The following is an 18,509-nucleotide window of genomic DNA, read 5'->3' on the forward strand; positions in this document are numbered from 1 at the left end:
AAAATAAATGTGAAACTCGTTATCTCTCCGCGATACTTTCACCTAGTTATTTAGCAAATACTATAAAGGTCCAGGAGGGTGCTTCCCGCCCTTCCCCCTTCTGTGCATGTGAATAGAGAGATCCAAAGTAAAGATGACCTTAGATAGGGCGATAGCCTCCCCAGATGACCAAGAGGGCGAAAGACACATCAAGGTCACCCTGAGAAGGGGACCTGCACACACCCGACATGCGATTTTCTTAGAAAGCTGCCTGGGAGGTGTCCTGGGCTTATTAAGTAAATGCTTGCTGGGTCTTCAGCCCTCCCGTGCCCCAGGGAAACCAGGGTTCTCCCCTAGCTTTTGTTGCATAGCTCAGCGTTGACATGTCAAGCCAAATCGCTAGCTAAGAACAGAATTCAGAGCAGAGATGGAAACCCGTCCTGCGGTAGGAATGGGGGAGGAATTGGCACGGTCTCCCCTTGGGGCGCGAGGATGAGCCGGTCAGGGGTTAGAGGCTCTGATTTAGGAACAGAGAAAAGGCAGGTTCTGAAGCCTGGCGATGGTCCGATTTGAAGCCAGCTTAATTTTTAAATATATAACGCTGTTTGGATTTCAGGCTGAAAACTCTGGTCTGCCTTGGAAGCTTAGTAACTTTGGCAGACTTCTCCAGAGATAGCAGATTGCATTGTTCAGGTGACTAAGTATTGTTAGCTTTACTGTGGCCAAAAACAGTAACAGTTAAAAAAAAAAAAGGTCACCCAGGTGTGCTGAAGACAGAAGCTGATTAAAATAAAGACAAATCGAGGTCTTCTTGTATTCTTATTAGCATCAGTAGGGCAGCTTTCGGAAGAATCATGTTCTCAATATGGGGGTGGTGGGGGTGGTTTGGGAATCTGACTTATGTGTGTATGGGGGGGGGGGGATCCTGTGGGTCTGTATGTACATGGGCTGTGTAGGAGAGGCAGATAGAGATATACAGAGATAATTTCCCATGATAAACTCCAAAACTAGTCCTAAGAACTCAGGATCTCAGGCTGGAAGTTGGAATAACAACAAAAGGAAACTTCTGTATAATTTTTTTTTCTTTTAAAAACTCCTGGGGGCACCTGGGTAGCTTAGTGGATTGAGAGTCAGGCCTAGAGACGGGAGACTGCCTCTAGTCCATAGGTTCAAATATGGACTCAGACACTTCCCAGCCACATGACCCTGGGCAAGTCACTTCTGCCTTAGGACCAGTATACAGTATTGATTCCAAGACAGAAGATAAGGGTTTTAAAAAAAAAACTGTTAAAACAAAACAAAACAAAACTGTTATCTTCTCTCTTAGAATCAAAACTAAGTATTGATTCCAAGACAAAAGAGGAGTAAGGGCTAGGCAATGAGGGTTAAGTGACTTGCCCAGGGTCACACAGCTAGGAAGTATCTAAGGCTACACTTGCCTTTCATATTTTGGGGGGGGGGGGGGGAGTTGCCCTGAGGCTACATTTGAATCCAGGATTTCCCATCTCTAGGCCAGGCTCCAATCTAATGAGCCACCTAGTTGCCCACTGCCTAGTATAATGCTTTAAGGCATTATGAGAATTCTAAAATTCTTCCTAGTAGTCCATGGTAAGCCATCTCCTTCATGAAGCTTTTCATGATAATTTCATTTAATAATTTCTCTCCTTCTCCACTGCCCACACCACCACTTATCTGTACCATACATTTGTCCCACTTTTTTTTACTTGAATACTTTACTGCTTTGTGAACTTGACTTTCTTCTACCCCAAATAGAGAATGAGTTTTTGTAGCCAAAAGGAAGAAAGTTACTCTGAGCATTCCTTTTCCAAATTATGTAAAGAGGGGACCTCTATAAACTGAGGCAAAATAACTCTGGCTGGTGTTATTCAGCAGGGCTCCATCCTGACTCTAACCTAACCTTAATTCTGCTTCTAATCTCCCATTCCATTTCTTTTTTTTTTAAACCCTTGCCTTTTGTTTGGGAATCAATAGTGTGTATTGGTTCCTAGGCAGAAGAGTGGTAAGGGCTAGGCAATGGGGGTTGAGTGACTTGCCCAGGGTCACACAGCTAGGAAGTGTCTGAGGTCAAATTTTTACCCAGGACCTCATCTCACTGCCTGGCTCTCAATCTACTGAGCAACCCAGCTGCCCCCCCCCCCCCCCCATTCCACTTCTAACCCTAACTCTAATCTTAATCCTCAAAGATGCTCCCTTAAAAGGGGACACAGCATATAACAAAGAATGGTGGCCTTCTTGTTGCTCCTCAAGCATCCCATTCCATCTCTCCTTCCTTCCTTCCTTTATTTTTTCCCATTTGAATTAGTTTATTTAGTCAATTTAGAACATTATTCCTTGGTTACAATAATCACATTATTTCCCTCCCTTCCCTCCCCTTCCCCGCAGCTGACATGCAATTTCATCGGGTATTACTTGTGTCCTTGATCAGAACCCATTTCCATGTTGTTGGTGTTTGCACTAGGATGTTCATTTAGAGTCTCCATCCCCAACTATATCCCTTCGACCCATGTAATCAAGCAGTTGTTTTTCTTCTGGACGTGGATAGTGGTTTTCCTCGTGGGTTCCTCCAAGTTGTTCAGGGCCTTCCTTCCTTTCAAAAAACCTTTACTTCAGTCTTGGAATTGATACTGATTCTAAGAGAGAAGAGTGGTAAGGGGTAGGCATTTGGAGTTAAATGACTTTCCCATGGCCACACAGCTAGGAAGTGTCTGAGGCTAGATTTGAACCCTCTAGACTCCAGGCCTGGCCCTCCATCCACTGTGCTACCTAATCCATCTCGTTTCAAGGCTCTGCTTTGGTTCCATCTTCTTTAAGAGGCCTTTCCTGATCTCCCTGTCATTGGTTCCATCCCCCTCCAGTTCCCAACTACTTTGCACCTAACCAGTAAATCTTTATGTATTTATTTTGCACCTCTCTTCAATATACTTTTCTGGGTCAGGTGGCAGAATGGATAAAGTCCTGGGTCTGGGGTTGGGAAGATCTGAATTAAAATCTAACCTCAGACACTCGCTAGCTGTGTGACCCTACGCAAGTTCTTTACCTGTGCCTCAGTTTCCTCCACTGTAAAATAGGGATAATAATGGCACAGTAGTGGATACCTAACAAATAAAAGTTTAGTGATTGCTTGATCATGGAGGCAACAAGAATATCCTTATACAGTTCTTTCCTTAAATAGGATTCACGTTCACTCTTCGAGCTCCAGGGGAGGCAGCAGGGGTTGTTGTACCCTTTGGTTGGAGGTTCCGTGTGGCTGGAGCAGGATTCCCCCTGATAATCTCATCCCCATCCCCTATCATTAATACAGCCAACGAAGGGGCATTCCATACACAATTTTATTGACGTAGTGATACAAGAAGTACTAATAATACTTTCTCCTTATCAGGCACACGCCAAAGTCTGGCACAACTACAATACAAACTTTCGGCCGCATCAGAGAGGCTGGTTATCGATCACCTTGGGATCCCACTGGATCGTACCAAACAAATCAGAAAACAGCCTGGATGTTCTCAAGTGCCACAAATCCATGACTTCTGTGCTGGGATGGTTTGCCAACCCTATCCATGGGGATGGGGACTATCCAGAAGTCATGAAGGAATCAGTCTCTCTTCTCCCTCATTTCTCTGATGCTGAGAAATCCCAGGTGAGGGGCACGGCGGATTTCTTTGCCTTTTCCTTTGGACCTAATAATTTCAAACCTACGAGCACCGTATCCAAAATGGGGCAAAACATATCGCTCGATTTAAGAGAAGTCCTAAAGTGGATTAAACTGGAATATGACAACCCGAAGATCCTCATAACGGAGAACGGCTGGTTCACAGACAATCACGTGACAACGGAAGACACAACAGCCATCTACATGATGAAGAATTTCCTCAATAAGGTTCTTCAAGGTTAGTTGAACATCTGCCTAAAATTTCTTAAATGTGAATCTCATGAGTACCGAAAGTACTTTGGGGGCAGGAGAAGAGAGGGGGATACTTTTTTTTTTTCAAAGTGACAGTAAATTTGATGTTGAAAAGCTGTTTTTAATATACTATGACTTTAAAAAATCTACTGTCTCATAATATTGTGAACAAAATTTGTTTCCATATCCCTAGCCTATAGACAGTGTCCTCTTGCACATTAATACTTATATCAATAAATATTATTTGGCATTTATTAATTACTGATATTAATTAATTAATTGTGTATTAATAAATATGTCACAGGTGCAGTGCCAAATGCTGAGGATAAAAAAAAAAGAAAGAAAAAGCAATCCCTGCTCTTGAGGAGCTTACAGTGTAATGGTGGAAATAAGAGGCAAAGAGTTATGTATAAGCTGGAAATAATTTTAGAGAAACAAACATAATGGTTGGAAGTTTTAATTAATTATTTGACTTAATATTTGACTTCTCATTCCCCTTCCATCATGTATACAGTGACATCTACAGGTTTTTTACTACAATAATGGGATAGAAGGCAGAAAAGTGATAAGGGCTAAGCAATACAGATTAAGTGACTTGTCCGAGGTCACACAGCTAGGAAGTGGATGAAGTCAAATTTGAACCAAGGACCTTCCTTCTTTTGGCTTGATTCTCAATCTACTGAGCCACCTAGCTACCTCTCACATATACTGGCTGTATCATTTAAGAGGCAAATCTAAATTTAAGCTCAGTGCCTCCAAGTGATGTTCTGAGTTTAAGATGTACTGAACTTTTACCTGTCTATATTGCTAATGGGAGCTTTAACAGCTACATCACAGATCTGGATAATAATAATATTTCATTCTTACCCAACCTATTAATGTTGATGAATCATAGCATTTTAGCACTGGAGGGAATCTTATGAACCAGATAACTTAACCTCCTAACTTTATAAATGAGATCCACAGAGATTAAATGACTTGTTCTTGGTTATAAGAAGCAGGCTTGGGGACTAGAACTCAAGTCAAAAGCTTTTCTATTATACTACTGCCCTTCTTTCTCATCCTTGTTCTTTTTTTTGTTGTTGATAAGATGACAACTGACACTTATAAGGGGAAATTTTTAGTCAAAAACAAATGCTTGAAAAAAAAATATATATAAGAAAACATGCCCCCTAAATTCATAGGCAAACCATATTCATTCAACAAACATTTATTAAATACCTACTATAATCAATTCACTGACAGGTATTAGAGGAAGATATGTAGATATAATCCACTCCCTGTCATTAAGAAGCTTATGATGTAGTATGGGAAATAAGATATTCTGATAATTAATTATACGGTAATACAAAATAGTACATATTAAACTCATAAAAGTGATGCAAAGAACTAGATGATCAGGTAAGCAGAGATTGTTGCCAGCTATGGGTGACAGGGAAAGACTAAAAACCCTTAGTTGGAAAAGTATTTTTTGTTTTGTTTTTGAGTTACTATTTACATATATATCATATGTGACATAATAATATACATGTAATTTATTAAGAATATATAATAAAATATAAGTATGCTTATCCAGAAAGAAATTTTCACATAGATTAGCTATGGCTAAAAATCTGTCTCATTATTTTTTTCCCCCTCCCCTCCTTTCCCCTTCCCCAAGGAGGCTGGTAATATGATAAAGGTTGTACATATATTATCATATAATACACATTTCCATGTACATCATGCTATGAAACAAGACACATATTGCTGATACTAGAGAAAAATTCACAAAGGAAATAAAGTGAAGAATGATATGTTTTGATCTGCATTTGGACTCTGTTTCTTTTATGGAGGTGCATATCCATATCCTAAGGATAATGTACCCTTTTGGCACCAAAAGACAAAAAGAATTGTCCTTTTTTATTGCTCTGAAATTAGGTAATTTTATAGTATGTACTACCCAGACAGCATAATGGGTTCTGTTAACTAATTTTTATATCTTAGACAGGTGTGAGACCTTTAAAGCTGATTAATGCCTTCCCTCTGTTGATTATCTTCAATTTACCCTAAAAACAATATATTTCTATAGTTGTTTGCATGTTATCTCCTTTACTAGAGTATAACCTCCTTGAGAGGAAGGACTATTTTTTGCCCACACATTTGTCCTTTAATACATGTTTAATGACTGATTTGAGGGCACTCAAATGAATTGCAATTTCTTTTTTTTTTCCTCTGCAGCAATAAAATTTGATAAAATAAGGGTGTTTGGTTACACAGCTTGGTCTCTGCTAGATGGCTTTGAATGGCAAGATGCTTATACCACCAGACGGGGATTATTTTATGTGGATTTCAGTAGCAAACAGAAAGAAAGAAAACCTAAGTCTTCTGCACATTACTACAAACAAATCATAAAAGAGAATGGATTCATCTTAAAAGAGTCCACGCCTGAAGTGCAGGGTCAGTTTCCGTGCGATTTTTCCTGGGGTATTACTGAATCTGTTCTGAAGGTAAGTTGCCATCAATAAAGGAGACAGGCTAACTGCAAAATGGAATAAGCAACAAATGTGCTATTTGATGTTGTTCACTGGGTCCAGGGTAGGCAATGCGGTGTAGAGAATAATAAACTGGACTCAACATATCCTCATCTTTACTGCTGTGTGACCATGAGTGGGGCACATAAGTTCTCTGAGACTCAAATTTCTGTATCCCTAAAATGAAGGTGAGGATATCTGCATTATTGGTGGTAAGAAGTGGTGAGAATCTAATGAGATTAAGGCAAAAACATTAAAATGAGGTAAAAATGTCAGCTAAGAACATAGCAAAATGATAGAAATATGTCAGTTATCTGAGATGACAGCAAATAACATGCAATGATAACCTGATGCAGAATTGAAGGGGTTAGATGGTGAAATGAATGATTTTTTCATTCTTTTAAAACCCAAACTTGGAGAGCCCTTTTTGCCTTTTAAACCTAGGTGTTGACCTTCAAGGCTCAAGCATTTCAGTGCTTTGTACTATGGTCACTAACCACAGCAAGTGAAGTGTTTTGGGTGTTTATTAGGACCAGCTCATATAGGCTTCTTTGTTCTCCACTATTCATGGACCTCAGTTTTAGCTCTGGCTAGATAGCTATTAAAAGAAGAAACAAAACACTCATTGTATCAGTATAAATCCTTCTGGGGCAAAATAGCTCTAGACAGATATCCAGTTCACATCCAATCTGAAGTCAGTTTATAAAGATTTCATTCTGCTGATGGGGAAAAATAAGAGAGACAGACATACAGGGACAGAGGACAAACAGACAGGTAGACAGAGATTTGGAAGAATTAAGTTACAGCAAATGTCAGAAGCCAGTTTTGTTCATCTAAGGTCCACATGTTTTCCAAGTGAATCATTAAAAAAATTGACAAGAAAGGAAATCACATTTCCAGGCTTTCCAAAGATACAAACTCTGTCTTAGAATATTGACATAAAGCCTTTTCTGGAAAAATATTAGGAATGCCTGGCTATTCTTTAGTGGACGCCTAAAATCACATTATTAAAAGCCCAATGTTGCTTTTTCCTATCCTTCAACCTCCAAAAGTCTTCTTCTAAAGCAGAGGTGTTAAAAGCCCTGGATTACATGTGGCCTTGAGAGGGGATTGAATTAAATTAAAATATAATTGGGAAATTATTTGATAAAATATGTAAAAATACAAATTAGTATACTTTAAAACTAAGTCAATATGAACCTTCAGGAATCCTTTTGTACAAAGTAGTGGTCTCCATTTCTACTTGAGTTCTAAGTTGTTCTGAAGAATCACAGTTGACTTGGTTCATTTGAAGTCTAAAATCCATGATGTTTAACACCAGTGTGACCCTGAGCAGTTCATTTAAACTACCTGAGCCTGTTACTTCATCTATAAAATGATGGTCTCAGAGTCTCTGCAAGCTCTAAAGCTATGAGCAATGATCCTATGATTATTTCACTTACCTCAATAAAGCTTTTTCACCCCAGACATTCTGTTGTCTGTCAATCAGTCATTGTAACTGATCCAACCATTCTGGAAGGCAATTTGGAACTATGTCCCAAAGGGCTATAAAATGGTGCAAACCCTTTGAGCCTATAATACCACTACTGGGTCTGCATACTAAAGAGATTTTTTTAAAAGGGGAAAGCATCCATTTGTACAAAAAGATTCATAGCTGCATTCTTTGTGGTCGCAAAGAATTGGAAATTGAGGAGATAACTATCAGTTGGGGAATGGCTGAACAAGCTGTGGTATATGTTGGTGATGTAATACTATTGTGCTAAGCAAGGTGATTTCAGAAAAAGCTGGAAAGATCTACATGAACTGATTGCAGAGCAAAATAAGCAGAACCTCAAGAACAACATACATAGTGTAACAGCAATACTGTACAACGAACAACCGTGTAACACTAAGAACTTATGACAAAGAATGGTATCCACCTCCAGAGAAATGAACTCAAGGAACTTATAATTTAATGGGAAGGAACCTAGAGGTCACACAGGGGAAATTCATTAATTAGGTTGAGTTGTATACCATAAAAGGCAATTAAGAAGTATGGATAATAAGGGAACTTGGAGGAGAATCATTAACTCGGGTCTGGATTGATTGGGTAAGGGTTTGTGGAAATTGGGGGATATGATCTGAAGTCTGAAGGATGGATAGAATCTGAAGGAAGGAGAATATTCTAGGGAAAGGTCATAGCATGAAGCCAAGAATGCTTGGTAGATAATAATAGGCCAGTCTGGCTACGATGCAGGGTTCATGAAAGGAAGCAATAGATGAGTTTGTAGTTTGATCTGGGGTCAGGTTGTGGAGGAATGCCACACAGTGACATTCTAAGGAAATCTGAATTTATCTTGTATTGAAGAGTTCCTAAAAATGTTTGAACTAGAGACTTAATGAAAACAGTGTTTTAGGAAGATGAATATGACATCTGCTCTAGATCCTTCTCTCATTTCTCTAGACCCTGCCAAGTTTGCAGATGAAATCGGGATTGGTATGCATTTCCTTCAATTTTGTGCTGAATCCCATAACTAACTAAATATACTTACTATCTCCTCAAATGGTCAAATGATAATCTTTGAAGATCTCTAACAGCCAAAGAAACATTCTTTCCTTAGGGTAGTTTAAAGGTGGGGGTTGTATGAGGACGGGTAAGATGAACTCTAGTGACCTGTTTCTAATATTATGATTCCATAAACTTTCAAACAGCATCAAACCTGGCCATTAACCAGGCTAGAAATTTAGTTAGTTATGTACACACAGATTTAGGCTAATGTATACATAGATAATCAATATTCTTAGAGTTTAATGTCCTAGATAATTATTTGACAGATGGCAAACGTGCAATTTTGTAATTAGACTATGGAAGATGACATGTGAGGTATGGGGGGGGTAATATTTACTGAAGAGTTAATTATCATTTGATTTAGGTACATTTGATTCCACATGTGGGGGGGGGGAGTTTTTCAACAGATAAAGAATTCTTTCCTATTTGGGAAATGTTTTTCTTAAGCCATCTTCTGTTGGTTTTTGTTCATTTAGATCTCGGAGCACAAGCAGTAGCTTTTACACCCAAAAAAGTTTCAGACTAGCAAGGGGTTGATGGGGTCCTGAGACCCAGACAAGTTTTCCTTTGCCTGATGACGTGTGTCTAGGAAGTGATGAGGGTGGCCTGCCAGCAATAGGTGCAGGTGTCTTGATTGTAGAGATGTGATTATAACTTCCTGTTTCTATTGGTTGTGGGGACAAGATGGGCAGAAAGATTTAAGTTTACTTTAAAGGGAGGAGCTGAAAAAAGGCTTTTATCATTCTCTTTGGAGTTCTGCCTCTACTGATTTCCCCTGTGGAAGAAAAACTGTACTCCGTTTTAGCCAAAGTGTGTCAAAGATAATATACACATATTAAAGACAAAGTGGCTTAATGAATGAAGCTGTTGTGGAGTCAGGAAAACCTAGAATCTGGTTCAATGTCCTAGGTAATTTTCTAAGACTTTAGATGGCGAACCTGCTAGAGGGAATTTCCTCATCCAGGGAGTTCCCTAGATCAATGAAATCACAAGTTCAGTTCCTAACCCTAGCCCCATAAACATTTCTGAGACGCCAAAGTTTCCTCTGCTAATAATTCCAAACAATTTCCTATCTTTTGTAATAACTAAAACAAAAGACAAAATTCTGCAGCAAAGTTAAAAGAAGGTACATAGTTTAACTTTTGTGTTTTCTGATTTACTTAAAGAACAGCAATAATAATGTTAACACATTATTCTTCTGCTGACACAGAAGAGAAATAACTTCCAGGAACCAATTACTCGTATCTTTCAATCCAGGTCAAAGATAACCAAAGAGATACTTTTCTTCATCAAATTAAACGAAGACATTTCTACTAGATGTCATAAAAGTATTAGGTCAGTATTAAGGAATCTAGACTCTCTCTGAAATTAATTAAATCTTTTATTCAAGAAAGATTGATTTAAGTAAAACAAAGACTGCTAGGATGTCATAATGTTTTTACTATTTCGTTAGTCCATAGTACTATGTAATCATAATAATAGTTAAAATTCATATAGGGCTTAAAGGTTTATAAAGCATTTTTACATGATTATCATCTCTTTTAATTCCCAATAACAATCCTGTAAAAAAGATACTATTATTTTCTACATTTTACAAAGGAGGAAACTAAAGGTGAGGTTAAGTGACTTAATCAGGGCAGTATAGCAAGTAAAGGTTCCTGGCAGAATCTGAACTTGTGTTCCTGATTTGAAATCAGCAGTGTATCCACTGTGCCATCATTATCCACAACTGCTCATTGAAGCCTCTTCACAACCCTTCACCTATGTCGAATCCTTTATCATTAATCAATTTCACATTCTCACCCTATGGTAGCTTTCTAGAGTTAGATGTTCTTTAAAAAAATAAAGTTAATGCCAACTTTTAAATCAGGGCCAGAAGCCAAATGCTTGATTTTGTCTTAGCCTGGGTCACACCAACAAAGGCTTAAAATGAGGTACATGAAAATGGAGAGACATTAGAGAATGAGGAAGCAGAAGGCTGGGAAGTTACTTGATTTTGGGGGGAACAGCAGTTGGTTTGCCTAATCAGATCTAGGGAGTGGTTCCATGTCCACATTTTCTAGTTTTCTTAGGGAAGTTTAGGATCATGCTATCCATCTCTTGAAATAAAGGTGATGGATACTGAGTATACATATGCATTTTTGGACATGGCCAGTGAAAGAGTTTGTTTTGCTCGACTATGCATAGTTGTTACAAAAGTTTTGGGGTGTTTTTTTCCTTTCTCTTAAGTTAGGAGGTGAGAAGATGGGGACTTTTATTAATTTTTAATGAGAAAAAAAAGAAAATGTCAAGAACTTAGGTTCATTTTTAGTAGTTCTCCTGGGGATGAAAAGCCTGAGAATATAGTTCAAGATAAACATTGTACATTTCTTCTTAGGTTTCAATTAGACACACACAAAAAGTCATGGACTTTTCCTTCTAGGGTTATAGAAGACCTCTTTGCACATCTGAAAATGGAATGTATCTGAATGTATTTCTTGCATTTTACAGGCTGAGTCAGTAGCTTCTTCACCACAATTTAATGATCCTCACTTATACTCATGGAACATCTCTGGCAATGGACAGCTCCTCCCAGTAAAAGGGGTGACAATGAAAACAAGAGCTGCTCAATGCACAGATTTTGTCAGCATCAAAAAACAACTTAAATTGTTGGCAAGAATGAAAATCACCCACTACAGGTTTGCCCTAGACTGGTCCTTAATTCTGCCCAATGGAGACCTCTCTAAAATTAACCAACAAGTTCTTAGGTATTATAAATGTGTGATCAGTGAGGTGCTGAAACTCAACATCTCATCAATGGTCACCTTATACTACCCAACTCATGCATACTTAGGCCTACCTGCACCTTTGCTCCAGAATGGAGGATGGCTAAACCAGTCAACTGTTCATGCTTTTCGGGACTATGCAAATCTGTGTTTTCAGGAACTTGGAGATTTGGTAAAGCTCTGGATCACTATCAATGAACCCAACAGACTGAGTGACATCTACAAGGCGAGCAGCAACGATACATACAGGGCAGCTCACAATTTGCTGATTGCCCATGCCCTAGTCTGGCATGTCTACGATAGCCGGTATAGACCTTCTCAGCATGGGGCAGTCTCTCTGTCTCTGCACGCAGACTGGGCTGAACCTGCCAATCCTTATGCTGACTCCCATTTGAAAGCGGCGGAGCGATTTCTCCAGTTTGAAATTGCCTGGTTTTCAGAACCCATTTTCAAAACTGGGGACTACCCAGAAGCAATGAAGGAGTATATTGCCTTCAAGAACAAGCAAGGGCTCTCCAGTTCTGTGCTGCCACGTTTCACGAAGGAGGAAAGGAAGCTTATCAAAGGTTCTGCTGACTTCTATGCCCTAAATCACTTTACCACCAGACTTGTCATCCATGAGCAGCAGAATGGTAGTCAGTATGACTTTGACCGGGATATCCAATTTCTGCAGGATGTCACCTGCCTGAGCTCTCCAACCCGGCTGGCAGTGATGCCATGGGGAGAGCGAAAGATTCTCAACTGGATCCAGAAAAATTATGGTGATGTAGATGTCTATATCACATCCAATGGGATTGATGACCAATCCCTGGAAAATGATGAACTCCGAAAGTACTACTTAGAAAAATACACCCAGGAAGCTTTAAAAGGTAATCCCATATGACTAGGGGAGGATGCAAAATGTTTAGAATTAGATTTAGTGAAGGATGATATTCTTAGACACTGGTGGATAAAAGACAGAGTAGGGGGAAAAAAGAATATAGTTGTAAGAAATCATAGACCCACCAGAATATAAATGACTTAGCAAGTAAGATTTAGAGGGTCTGGAAGGACCCAGCAAAAAATTCTGAAAAGGATTTGGCAGATAGGTAGGAGGTGAACCAGGAGAGTGGTGTCCCCAAAAAAGAGAGTATCAAGGAAAAGAGATGCTATCCCATGGTAGAATGTGGCTCCTTGAGGCTGCGGCCATTTTTCATTTTTTCTTTGTATTTCTATGGCCTAGCCCAATGCCTTTCATACAATAAGAATTTAACAAATGCTCTCCCAACTGAGCTTCATAATTTAACAGGACAGGTATGACATGTATTGAATACGTTTGATAAAAAGTGTTATGGTTTACTAATTCGAATTCCAATCTCTCTTTTTCAGCTTACCTAATTGATAAAGTCAAGGTCAAAGGCTATTATGCATTTAAGTTGACAGAAGAAAAATCTAAACCCAGATTTGGATTCTTCACATCTGATTTAAAAGCAAAGTCCTCAATACAGTTTTACAACAATTTGATCAGCAGCAGGGGCTTCCCTTCTGAGCATTCCAGTTTTGGATGTGGGGAGAGTCACCATGATAAACAGTGCAATTTCTGCTTATTTCTTGACAAAAAGAAACCACTTATATTCTTTGGTTGTTGCCTCTTTTCCACCCTAGTCCTTCTTTTAGCAGTTACTATTTTCCACAAGAGGAAGAGAAAAAAATATCATAAGGCAAAGAACTTGCAACAACACATTTCGATTCCACTGAAGAAAGGTCATAAGAGTGTCCTCAGCTAAACTGATGTCATTTCCCTCTGCCTTCAGCAAGCAATGAATAAGTTCACTCCGCTTTCCCTCTTCTAAGGTTACAGCAAACAAAGGAATGAAAGAAGAAATGCTGGGATACTGTTTGTAACCAAGGGAATGACCATGGCTTTGCAGAATGCCCATATTAATTTTCCCTTAGGAGCGGATATCAACAAATCAGTGGTGGGGGTTTGAAGATAAAATCCTTATTTAAGCAAACATAAAGGTGCAAGAAGTGCTCTGTAACTTGCTGTCTTGTAAAGTCTAACAAGTTCCTTTTGGTCCCTCTATACTTACATGTATAGATAAGGATTGGTGGTCATAATATAAGTAGAACATTTAAAACACAAAATTAGCTTCTTGTTTCAATTCTACCCAGAAGATATATGTCCCATTTATAAAACTCACTTCTCACAAAGTACTTTCTCTGCATGTCAGAGGAACACAAGCTTTTCTCTGGCTAGTCACAGGTTAAAATCTTAGTCACAGCTTCTCAGAACTGGAAGTGACCTCAGAAGTCACCTTGTCCATTATCTATCTAACTACATCAGAACCAGTTGTTATCCAGTTATTGCTCGAAAAGCCTAAGCAAGGAATAATCTACCTTTTGAGGCTACCCATTCCATTTTTTAAGAGCTCGAATTTTTTTTTAACCCTCGCTTTCTGTCTTGGAGTCAATACTGTGTATTGGTTCTAAGGCAGAAGAGTGGTAAGGGCTAGGCAATGGGGATTAAGTGACTTGCCCAGGATGACACAATTAGAAGTGTTTTGAGGTCAAATTTGAACCTAGGACCTCTAGGCCTGGCTCTCAATCTACTGAGCCACCTAGGGGCCTTCTTGAATAGCTCTAATTATGAGGTTTCTCCCTGTATGAAGCTAAGCTGAAATTTGTTTCTAGCTGTTTTCTGGAGACAAACAAATCTCATTTCTCTTCCACTTGAGAGCTCTTCAAATACTTGAAGAAAGCTATCTGGTCTACCCTAAATCTTTTTTAGGTAAAGCATCCTCAGTTCCTTTACCCATTTCTAATATAGCAGTGTCTCAAGGTATTCCTTTCACCATCTCTGTTTCCTTTCTTTACCAATTCTCTTTCCAAATATGGCCAAAACTAAACACTCCCTTCCCATAGTCTTTCCCACTGGGGAAAAATCCCCCAAGAAAATGTCATTTATCTGAATCTTGCAAAATCCCCCATTTATTATATTTATGTGGACACTGACTACAAAATATAAACTATGTAATGGAATATTTGATTATATATGAGATCACAGGATTAGGAGTGGGGCAACCTGGGTTCATGTCCCAGAGCTCCAGTACCTTAGGCAAGCACCTTAATTTCTTCCATTGACAAATGATAATAATCTCTACCTTACCAATCTTTCCAAATTGAGAAATGATAATAGATTAAAAAGTACTTTGAAAAGTTAAAAACACCAAACATAAAGTGTTTTTAAAAACCATCTAGATTAGCCCTAAATAAGTCCAGATTATCAAATGACCTTTTTTTTTTTCCTGACATACTACTTCTAATGCAATGTTCAAATGCAGCCTCTTCACAGGTGTAGACCCAAAGAACAGAAGCTCAGTTTAGCAAACAGTTATTCTTGCTGGGTAATTAAAAATGTAGATAAAACTATCAAAGGTTTGAACCTGTGGTTTGACTTAAAACCTTATTCTTCTCAAAGTTCACCTCTTGATATGTAAAATCAGGGAGGTTCTATATTTGAACTTTGTTTGAAAAAGGAACACATTCTAAAGGAACCTCTAAAAATAAAAGATCATATTTTTAAAATCTGAGGCAAAATTAACAGAAACCTTGACTTTATGCCACCCCCCAGAATTCCTTCCTATATGTTTACATCACAAAAATACTGACTTTTTGTTTTAGTCAACAAACACCACCTCTCTATAGGGGCACTGGTACAGTCTACTGGTAGTTGACAATTTTGCTACATCAGTTTTTAAACTTGTGTCTAACTCCTTGGGAAGTCAGGTAAAACTTCTAGACTCCTCAGAACAATTTAAATGCATAAAATAAAATTATAAATCTTAATTAACAAAATGGAAATTTAAATGAATAAAAGAAAATATATGGGATTACAAAGGAAACCAACTATATTAAAATGTTGCCAAAATATTTAAAAAATAAATTTGTGATACATGAGCTCCTTTATAAATTTATCATATAACAAGACATTTATTTATTTTTTTAAACCCTTACCTTCCATCTTGGAGTCAATATTGACTCCAAAGCAGAAGAGTGGTAAGGGTTAGGCAATGGGGGTTAAGTGACTTACCCAGGGTCACACAACTGGGAAGTGTCTGAGGCCAAATTTGAACCTAAGACCGCCTGTCTCTAGGCCTGACTCTCAATTCACTGAGCCACCCAGCTGCCCCCTTAACAAGACATTTAAAAGGGCAAAATAAACAGTAAATTTGTAGTAATGATGAGCATAAACAATATTTTAGGATTATTTGCAACATCTGTAATGAGAAGAAAATATTTGTGATTTATATTAGTGACAAAGTCACAGGTACTGCTAATACCATCATCATTTGTTAGCAAAATTTCAGTTATAAGTTAATGAAAATAAAGATGTAAATTTTTTTCCCCATCCAAGATCACAGACCATTTTTTTCTCTCCTCTTAGGCCTAGAAAAGCACTCCTGTTTAAAGGTTCTTAGCAGGAAATTATCTTGTAAAGCCAGGATTGAACTCTACCTACCTCAAAAACACAGTAATTATGGAATTCAATTAAGATCATTTAAGTTACCATTAAGTTACCAGTTTACATAATCAAAATTGTTGGCCCTCTCAAACAAGTGGGTAATTGAAAGAAAATTAACTTTTAAAAGCTAACTGGTCAAATTCATTCAAAATAGTCTCATTTTTCTATAGCTGCTGCCTAAAAGTGAGTCAAGGATAATTCATATATACAGAATGTTCTGCTAACTTCTCTTTTGTGGACAGAAAAGATGGTAAATCATTTTTGTATTTTCTCCCTAGAGCCCAAAGGTCTGAGGCTGACTGTTTAGAGCATTGAAAACAACCGGTCAATTCAATTCAGGACAAAAAGAATTAATCTTGTTTTTAAGTTACAGGATTATAGATTTAAAGCTACAATTAACTTTAGACATCTTCTGGTCCAATTCACATTTTTTTAGATAAGATTATCAGATGTAAACAGAGATATTAGTAGATAATAGGGACTTATGTCCTCTGACTTCAAATCCTGGCCTTTCTACTACATCATCCAGTCTTCTAGGCAGCAATTTACATTTAATAAATATTTATTCAATAAATGCATAATTATAGGATGATGACTAAAAGGAACCTTTGGAGATCATTTCATAGGATTTTTGATTTAGACTAGAAAAAGGGCCCTCAGAGATCTAGTTCAACTCCCACATTAAAGCAAAGGAAACAGGCCTAGAGAATCAAAGTAATATATGACCAATATATGTGAGGTGAGGGCCCAGTGAGGAATACACATAAAAGTTCCTGTCTTCATGAATCACTCACTCAACAAATACATTATGAGCACCTTTTTGTGAATCCATGTAGAAGCAAGAAGCAGTTAACGTAGTTTTTGCTTTTTAACTGGTAGTTTATGCAACTGGGACACAGCCCTACCTAGAGTTCAAGTATATTTTCTGTAAGAAATCTCAGGTTGTCAAATGTTATTACTAATAGGTGTGGAAAAGCAAATATTATTCAACAAGCATGTATTCATCTATTCAGTGCCACTCTGCTAGGGACCATTCTAGGGGTTAGGGTTACAAATTCCAAAGTGACATAGTACCTGCCCTAAAGCTTTTATTCTTTTGGCTATTTAAATTGCTAGCAATACAAAGGTTCAGAATTATAATTTTCACCATTAATTTTAAAGTTTATGCACATCTTTTAGCATATCTTGTGTCTAAGTTCATAATACAACTTAACTATTTTGAACATAACATTTGCTTGTTAAAATTTTTACTTTAAAGCTTATTATTTTATTGTGAATGGAAAAAAAGGGGTCAGTAATTTTTTTTTGTTTGTACCAGTATTTAATTAGCCACTTATTCTTGCCAATTTCAGTCACTATCTTGCAAGTCATTGGCTCAAAACTTTCTGAGTCATGATCAATATTACCCATCAGAATATATCAGTTTATTATAAAACCATTAAACATTACAAGACTCTGATCAGCAGTATGCAGTATTTGGAAAGGTAGGCAATAATAGAGGATCATGGGACCTTTATGAGGGGCTGAAAGGGTAATTAGGTCATCTGGTCCAAGCAGCAACTTCATTTAGCAGATGAGAAAAATGGTCTTTCTGCAGTTATTTTTGTAAGCTCTTTGCTATAAACATGCAACATCATATCCTTTTGAAATGAACTTTTATGTTTACATTTTGTGCATTCAATTGTGACCCTATGATTTCGTACCAACAGGAGTTGTGTAAATACGCTGAAGTGCTATACGATACAACTTGTGGGGGTTAGGGGGGAAGCATGTGCATTGTTAATAAATGTGCTTAATTTTGGTGTAATTTATTCTAAATAAATTATGTACATTACTTATACCCAACCCTTTGACCAGGCTTGACTCAGTATAACCTCAAAAATCTTGCTTTTTCCCTTTTGAAGAGACAAGAGTTGAGATGGAATCATGTGGTCTATTAGCATTTGAAGGACTGTCTGCACAAAATGTATGGTTTATATGTTAATAGGGAATGATCCTCCCATACTGTTTTATCTTCTTGGGGTAGCAGTTCAGCCAATGCAGGTGTTGATTTGGAATCATACACTTGGCCTTGAACCCTCACTCCTAAGACTAGTGCTGTGAGACTGCAACTTTTAGTCTGTTTCCAAATTTATAAAATGGGGATAAATTGATTTGTACCTCATACAAAGAAAGTTTTATTACAATATACAAACGTTTAGTATTAGATTCCTGTTTTGTAGGATGAACCACATGTCATGTACAGAACCCTCCCCACCATAATTTGAGAAAAAAAGTA

At 37.8% G+C, this 18,509-nt stretch overlaps 1 protein-coding gene across 1 annotated transcript in view; it reads left to right on the top strand.

Annotated features, from left to right (window-relative positions):
* The window catches only part of KLB (klotho beta), a 37,691-nt gene extending 19,615 nt beyond the window's left edge, over nucleotides 1-18,076 (top strand). The window contains 4 exon segments of the mRNA XM_003341430.3: nucleotides 3,380-3,887; nucleotides 6,122-6,390; nucleotides 11,453-12,596; nucleotides 13,096-18,076. Coding sequence (XP_003341478.2) covers nucleotides 3,380-3,887; nucleotides 6,122-6,390; nucleotides 11,453-12,596; nucleotides 13,096-13,493 — 2,319 coding nt within the window. The 3' untranslated portion in view covers nucleotides 13,494-18,076.
* Nucleotides 18,077-18,509: the final 433 nt, after the last annotated feature.

Source organism: Monodelphis domestica, chromosome 6 (genome assembly GCF_027887165.1).
Source record: "Monodelphis domestica isolate mMonDom1 chromosome 6, mMonDom1.pri, whole genome shotgun sequence".
Lineage (NCBI taxonomy): Eukaryota > Metazoa > Chordata > Mammalia > Didelphimorphia > Didelphidae > Monodelphis > Monodelphis domestica.